Source organism: Dipodomys ordii, unplaced genomic scaffold (genome assembly GCF_000151885.1).
Source record: "Dipodomys ordii isolate 6190 unplaced genomic scaffold, Dord_2.0 Scaffold44, whole genome shotgun sequence".
In the NCBI taxonomy this organism is placed as follows: Eukaryota; Metazoa; Chordata; class Mammalia; order Rodentia; family Heteromyidae; genus Dipodomys; species Dipodomys ordii.
In genome coordinates, this window is record NW_012267260.1 from 8,161,850 (window position 1) to 8,169,710 (window position 7,861).

The window sequence follows — 7,861 nt, forward strand, 5'->3', positions numbered from 1 at the left end:
TCCAAACCTCAACACTTGAGTCTCAGGAATCCTTGCCATCAACAGGGCTTAACAACCAAGAATCAGCAGGGTCCTGGTGGCTCACGCCTGTAATCCTAGCTACTGAGAAGGCTGAGATCTGAGGATCACGGTTCAAAGCCAGCCTGGGCAGGAAAAGCCATTAGACTCTTCAATAAACCACAGAAAACTGAAAGTGGTATTGTAGCTCAGTTGGTAGAGTGCTTGCCTTGAGTAAAGAGGTCAAGGACAGCTCCCCGGCCCACAGTTCAAGCCCCACAAGTGACCAAACCAAAAAACAATCAAGAATCAATGATGAGCATTAAGAAATAGCACTTGTTTTTAAGTCTTTTCAAAACAAGGCCTTATGGGGCTGGGAAGGTGGCTCAGTGGTAGAGTGCTTGCTTCCCATTCATGAGGCCCTGGGTTCGATTCCTCAGCACCATATAAGCAGAAAAAGCCAGAAGTGGTGCTGTGGCTCAAGTGGTAGGGCGCTAACCTTGAGCTGAAGAACTGAGGGACAGTGCCTAGGCCCAGAGTTCAGGCCCCACGACCAGCAAAAAAAAAACCCAAGGCCTTAGAACTCCCAGACTCAAGTATACCCAGAGCTTGGTCTAATGGTGCAAATCTTGTACATGTGCTTAGGTTCTTCATTCACAACATTAAACCCCATACAGAAGATCCAACAAAGTCAGGACGACTCCTTCCTCTGGGTTATGTGTTGATTGGAGATAGACGCCAATGTGGAAGGGGATGGAATTCCTCCTCGGGACTAGCTGCCATTTTTCCCCTTCCCTTTCCAACTTCTGTAGGTAGGAAACAATCTCTGAAGATGTAGCAGTTAAATCCACCACAATCTGGCATCTAGCATAACAGCAAGAAAAAGCAATTTTAGTGAGGTGCCAATGGCTCACACCGGCAATCCTAGCTTCTGAGAAGGCTAAGACAGACTGTTTGAAGCCAGCCTGTACAGGAAAGTCCGTGAGACTCTTATCTCCAATGACCTACTCAGAAAAAACTGGAAGTGGTGCTGTGGCTCAAGTGGTAGAGCACTAACCTTGAGCTTCAAGAAGCTCAGGGGCAATACCCAGGCCCAGAGTTCAAGGACCAGAAAAAAACCACAAAAACAACATTTCATAAAATCAAAATTCTTAGCCAAGTGCTGAGGCACACACCTGTAATCAATCCTAGCTACTCAGGAGGCTGAGATCTGAGGTCACAAAAACTTGGAAATGGAGCTGTGGCTCAAGTGGTAAAGTTAGCCTTAAACGAAAGAGCCCAGGGACAGTGCCCAGGCCTGGAGCTGAAGCCCCCAAACTGGCACAGAAATAAAAACTGCTCAACAAAAATGACTCCAATTCTTTCAGAAACTCCATTTCTAGATAAATTTTCTAGCCTCTAACTCAAGATATTCACAGCTTCAAATCTGAATTAAGCTGTCCCTTACAAGGGTCCTATTTATTTGACTTGTAAATACTGACCTCCTCTTTCTTCCCCAATTTTTTTTTTTTTTTTGGTCGGTCGTGGGGCTTGAACTCCGGGCCTGGGCGCTGTCCCTCAGCTCTTCAGCTCAAGGCGAGTGCTCTACCACTTGAGCTACAGAGCCACTTCCGGTTTTCTGGTGGTTTATTGGAGATAGGAGTCTCACAGTCTTTCCTGCCCGGGCTGGCTTTGAACTGCGATCCTCAGATCTCAGCCTCCTGAGTAGCTAGGATTACAGGCGTGAGCCACCAGCGCCCGGCTCTTCCCCAATTTTTTTTTACTAGGCGATTGAACCACGACCCTGATATCCTTATCAAGTCATTAACCACTGACTGTAACCCAAACCTGCAGAAACACTTTGAAGTAACAAGGATGGCCTGTGGAAAACCAGGCCATAAGGGTTTCCAGCCCCAGCTCACCTTGAGTCTAGTTCAGCTGGCGGATGAGCTGATTGATGCTTTCACCCCGATAGCCAGGTGAGCCCATCTCCTTGAGGAAGCCCACTCTGTTTTTGGTAGCATGACGGGCAACAGAGAGTTGGAAAGGGCACAAAAACCTGGAGATCTGCTGGAAATACTTCCCTGGGAAGGCGATTTCATGAATGAGGTCTTCCAGGCAAATGACATCAAATTTCCCTAAGAGATAAGGGCACAGCTTCACTACTTGTCCAGTGTGTACTGAAACAGTGTATACTCATATGCTAGAGTTAAGTTTGGCATGTTCTCGGAATCCCAAGAACACACCCTGGATTCCCACCATGGCAGCCTCAGACCCTTGCTTTCTGCCCACCCTGCAGCTGCAGGACTTACCCAGGTGCTCCTCAATCATGGTATTGTCTGTCAAAGGGATGATCTTATTCTGAACCTTTGCCTGTCCACGTTTCAGGATGAGTTCTCGCACAGACTTCAGATTCGGAAATCTTTGAGGGACAATAAAGCACACTGAGCAAGGTGCTGGTGGCTCATGCCTGTAATTCTAGTAAGAAGGCTGAGATATGAGGATTGCATTCAAAGCCAGCCTGGGCAGGAAACTCCATGAGACTCTTATCATCAATAAACCACTAGAAAAAAAAGTGGCGCTGTGGCTCAAGTGGTAGAGTGCTTGCCTTGAGCTGAAGAGCTGAGGGACAGCGCCCAGGCCCAGAGTTCAGGCCCCATGATGAACAAAAACAAAAAACAATAAACCCCACCACACTGCATTATGGCACTCATTCTCGCAGGCTGAAGTGAAGAGGGGGAAAGGAGTGCCCCTCCCCACACCTGTATCCCCAACTAGGAAATAAACTGCAATCACATCCCAGTTGGGTGCTTGGGAAGCCGTAAATGGGCAGGACAAAAAACTGAATGACAACTTACACCAGGCAGCAGGTTATTGATGGCTCAAGTACAGAAAGCATGAGCTAAGCAACCCCGAGGTCTGGACTTCAAAACAACAAAAACCCTCCCCACAACACAAAAACCTGACCTACAATCTACTTAAGAGCGAGGCATGCGCTGGGTGGCTCATGTCTGTGATCCTAGCTACTCAGGAGGCTGAGATCTATGGATCTAAGAATCTCGGTTCAAAGCCAGCCTGGGCAAGGAAAGTCCACGAGACTCTCCAATAAACCAGAAGCGGTGCTGTAGCTCAAGTGGTAGAGCGTTGTCTTGAGCTGAAGAGCTCAGGGACTGCACCCAGGCCCAAAGTTCAAGCCCCATAACCAACAACAACAAAAACAACAAAAACAAAAAGAGTTAAGGCAGCTGGGCGCCGGTGGCTCACGCCTGTAACCCTAGCTATTCAGGAGGCTGAGATCTGAGGATCGCGGTTCAAAGCCAGCCCGGGCAGGAACATCCGTGAGACTCTTAGCTCCAATAAACCACTAGAAAACTGGAAGTGGCGCAGTAGCTCAAACCGTAGAGTGCTTGTCTTGAGCTGAAGAGAACAGGGACAGTGCCCAGGCCCAGCGTTCAAGCCCCACGACCGACAAAAAAAAAAGTTAGGCGCTGGTGGCTCATGCATGAAATCCTAGCTACTCAGGAGGCTGAGATCTGAGGATCGCGGCTAGAAGCCACCCTGGGCCAGAAAGTCTGTGAGACTCTTATCACAGAAAAAGCCAGAAGTGGTACTGTAGCTCAAGTGGTAGAGTTCAAACCCTAGCCCTGAGCAAAAGGAGCTTAGGGATAGTACCCAGGCCCAGAGTTCAAGGGCTAGCACCAAAAAGTTGGTCCTGTTGTTTAGAATCGGGTACTTCCTAGTTAGTTATGTGGCTCTGCTGGTATCACAGGTGTGTACCATATCAAGACTAGTTTATGAATTAAAATGGGGTCACACCAAGAGATTTTTTGTGGGCCTGGATTGGCCTCAAATGGCAATCCTTATGGTTTCTGTCTCTATACTAGCTAGGATTACACCAGTCACTGCAATGTGAAAACAATGAAACAGTACTAGGATTTCAACTCAGGACCTCATGCTTGCCAGGCAAGTTGTTCTACCTCTAAGCCATGCCTCCAACCACGTTTATTACAGCGTGTCAGAGCTGGGATGATAGGTACAAACTACCAGGCCCAGCTTCTTCCTTTGAGAGGACGACTTGTGGCCTTTTTTGCCCTGGCTGGTTGGAATAGCAATTGTCACTATCTCAGCCTGTCAAGCAATTGGTATGACAGACATGTACCACTGAGCCTGACCCTTTTGCTGGGTTTTCATGTTTGACTAATATATATATATATATATATTTTTGGGTCCGGTCGTGGGGCCTGAACTCTGGGCCTGTGCGCTGTCCCTCAGCTCTTCAGCTCAAGGCTCCTCTCAGCCATTGTACTTCACCTACAACTGATGCTCTGACCCTGTTCTGACTATCACCAACACCGTTCTTTCTCCCCTCTGCCCACCCCACATCCCTACGGTTAATTCCTGGAACTGGATTCAGCACAGTAGCCAACAAAGACACATGAGCTTTGGAGGCCAATCCCCTGTGCACCCTCACACAATACAAGCTAATTCACATGAAAAATGTACTCACCCCCAGGTCACATAAGGTTCCACTATACGCAACATTTTTATGTTATCGGGAGTGACTTTGACAAAGACACCACTAAACAATTTCTTCAGACGAAGTATTGCAATGGTCCGCTTCACCAGTAAACTCACCCCGACAGTTCTGAAATGAACAGCAACAGCAGTCAGTCCCCCAAGTACACAGAGAAGGACACATCTATCTTCAGTTTAGAAGTAAGCAGATACCATCACTAAGGCAGCCTACAGGAAAGATCTGGGTCTGTGACACCAGAAGCAGGAAACCCAATTAGAAACTAACAAAAGAGTCAAAGAAAGAGACTGAAGAACACACAGCTCATCAATATTTAAAATCATAGGCTTCACATTAAGAGGGACAGTTATATGTAACGGTAGGGACAGGTAAGAAAAATAACACTACATGTAGAAGTTTCTTTCCAACTCCATCAGCCTTTAGTTCCTAGAAAGATAATGCAAGTCCCAATTTCAGGACTTTGTATCCATGTTTTAAAGTTTTTGCCAACACTGGTGAATTCAATCTGTGTTTTTCAAGACTCAATTCAAGTTCCTGCTGTAGAGAGGGTATCCTCAAACGCTGCCCACCCCATCCCGCCCTTTACCCTATGGCACTTGTCTGCTGTGCTCAACCCTGATTTCCTAGCGCAACTTGCTGAGAAAGCAGGTTTAGGCCTGTCTCCTCACTTCCCTAGAAAGCTGAAGCAATAGTTGCCCTGGCCTCAAGAATCTGCAAAGACGAGAGGATTCTACCTTTCGATGCGTATAACAAAGGCCAAGGTATGTTTATCAGGAACTTCCAAAGCACGAGGTTTCACATCCAGACGTCTGACACGCACCATGTCACGCTGCTGTCGCCAGGATTCATGGAGAAATGATTCCAGTCGCTTAAATCTAAATGCTTTTCCTTTCCTCTGTGGTAAAGAGACCACTATTATCATTTTATGGTCATAGTTTACTTCTACAATTCCCGAGTGGCTAATGACAGTACCAATAACTCACTGCAAAGGGGAACAAATAAGCATAGTTTACCTTCGTCTTATAAAAGGGAAAATTAAAACAAATTTAAAAAATGAACACTAAAAAGACTGAGCTGGCAGCTCATGTCTGTAATCCTAGCTACTCAGGAGGCTGAGACATATAAACATTCATCCAATTCAAATTCCTGGCTCCCAGGCATTACCTCCTTTTTTGCTAAAAGTGCTTGCTTGGCTTGTGTGGCTTTGAGGGCTTGATAAGCTTTCCTCTTTTTCAGGAGATTTTCTGGAACCAAAGGGATCCTTTTTCTTTCCCTGATAAAGAAAACTAAGGTCAGTAAACAGCATTTACCGTTCAGTGTAATTCCAAACTAATCCAGCATCTTGGACTTTGCGTAACACTGCTGTCTTCAAACTCTTCAGGATTGGCTGGGAAGGTGGCCTCGTGGTAGAGTGCTTGCCTACCACGCATGAAGCCCTGGGTTCGATTCCTCAGTACCACATAAACAGAAAAAGCCAGAAGTGGCGCTGTGACTCAAGTGGTAGAGTGCTAGCCTTGCGCACAGAGAGGCTCAGGGACAGTGCCCAGGCCCTGAGTTCAAGCCCCAGGACTGGAAAAATTAAATTTACGAACGTCTTAGTGTACGTCAACAGGGCTTTTACTGCCTCGGCGTTTCAGACACCATAACCGAGCGAGTTGGGGAGACCGGAAACACACCGTACTCTGAAGTTAGATTAGGGGAGCCCAACTCCCACTGTTCAGTCCCTCAACTTCCTTACTCGCTGCTAGGAAGTCAGTCCTCCAACTCGACATAACCCAGGCCTCTAAGCCGTTCCCTCAGTCCCCACCCCGAAATCGGAGCCTCTTCTCTTCCTACAATCGACATGTATCCTTCTTTCCTACCATCAAGGAACACACGGCATAGATGGCATCGGATACTCAACGCCCCAAACAAGAAATCAGCAAACACTCACCCTTCTTCCGCCATCTTTGACGTGCGGAGGCTGCAGAGCATGCGCACGACCAACAAGCAATGAAAACAGGACCTGCGCTACGGTTCCTCGACCATAGAGACGTCTGCTCTAGCTCGCGTTGGAGGACCCAAGTGGTCGCCGCCCACTTAGGAGGCAGTAAAGAGGCCTTGTAACCCGGATTCCTAAAAAAAAAGTTGCAAAAGGCTTCCTCACCCCTCCCAAGCTCGTTAGAGCTTATGTTATTAAAAAAAACAAGTCCTTTTCAGAGCTATAATTAGAGGAAACTTGGCCGCCAGGGTGGCGAGCCGCAGCACGCTTCCCACCGTGCACCGCGGCTTCCGGCGTGTCTCCAGCACTCACTTCCGGTCTGCGTTCCGCCAAGTGAGAATGGCGGCGCTGGTGTTGAGTGTCCGCCGCGCGGGCGGCGTGGGCCTGGCCGTGGCTCTCAGGGATGGGTGGAGGCTGTGGGTGGTGAGGGCGGGGGAGAAAGTAGCTCGGCTTCCGTCCGCTCGGCCCGTCGGAGGGCCCTGGAGCCAGGGAGGACCGCGGCTCCGTCCCGCAGTTTCCTCACCCTTGGTGCGGGCTTAAAAATGGACTTTGCTGCTGAGCGCCCGGAGGCCCGAGTGAGACGGGAGCGAGTAGCCAGGCCCCCCGCGGGAATCTGCCCACCCTGGGATGCTTAGTCGTGACCAGAAATGCCTCCTCGACACTGGGGGCTCGGTGCATGCCGCCTGCGTTCCTTCTGCATCCGAGGGGGAGGCGGCCACTCTGGACATCAACTCAGTGACACGTACCCAGTCCATCCAGAACGCTACGGCTATGGACGGAGCTGCTGAGGAGTAGGGACACCTGATGAGTAGGTGTCCAGAGACAGCACGGTCAGAGTCACAGACGTGTGTGAGTTCAGGTGTGCGTATGTACTAGGGCTTCAACTCCGGGCCTAAGCGTGCGGTCCCGGCCCTTTTTTGCTCCAGGCTAGCACTCTACCACTTAAACCACAGTTCTGCTCCTGACTGTTGGTTAATTGGAGAGCCTGCCCTGGCCGGCTTCGAACCGTGATCCCCAGTTCTCAGCCTCTTGAGCAGCTACGATTACAGTGTGAGCCACAGGCACTTGGCTTCAGGCTCATTCTCAGCATCTTGGTAAAGAGATAAAACAAGGTTCACCTGAATGTGAGACACCAGCACATAGTCAACAGGGGACAAAAGCAAATGGATGATTTGTACCTTCTTGTGTCTACAAATGAATAAAACAATAAAGATTTTCAGTAGCTACAGTATTAAAGGGAAAAGGATTTTCAGTGTTTGAATAATATTTCCTGTTGTTCCTTTGGGACTTCAGAAGTCAGGATTGAGGATATGATTTTTCACTACTACCAGCAGGTGGTGCTAGGAGAATAATTTTTTTGGGGGGGGGGG

At 48.6% G+C, this 7,861-nt stretch overlaps 1 protein-coding gene across 1 annotated transcript; it reads right to left on the minus strand.

Annotated features, from left to right (window-relative positions):
* Positions 1 to 596: 596 nt before the first annotated feature.
* Rpl7l1 (ribosomal protein L7-like 1) lies at positions 597 to 6,756 on the minus strand. The gene is made up of 7 exons (XM_013019187.1): positions 6,444 to 6,756; positions 5,675 to 5,783; positions 5,245 to 5,405; positions 4,484 to 4,621; positions 2,289 to 2,398; positions 1,901 to 2,114; positions 597 to 862 (listed from the first exon to the last, which is right to left on the minus strand). Exons 1-6 carry the CDS (start codon positions 6,482 to 6,484, stop codon positions 1,906 to 1,908), a joined length of 768 nt encoding a protein of 255 aa, XP_012874641.1. The 5' UTR covers positions 6,485 to 6,756; the 3' UTR covers positions 597 to 862; positions 1,901 to 1,905.
* Between the last annotated feature and the right edge of the window lie 1,105 nt (positions 6,757 to 7,861).

Bases quoted from the DNA above. Each gene is read 5' to 3' on its own strand.
- Rpl7l1 (XM_013019187.1), bottom strand. From the start codon at position 6,484: ATGCTCTGCAGCCTCCGCACGTCAAAGATGGCGGAAGAAGG. The intron at 4,622-5,244 runs GTAGAATCCTCT...TGTTCATTTCAG, and splicing joins TTTGTTATACGCATCGAAAG to AACTGTCGGGGTGAGTTTAC. The intron at 2,399-4,483 runs GTGAGTACATTT...TGTCCCTCAAAG, and splicing joins GAACCTTATGTGACCTGGGG to ATTTCCGAATCTGAAGTCTG.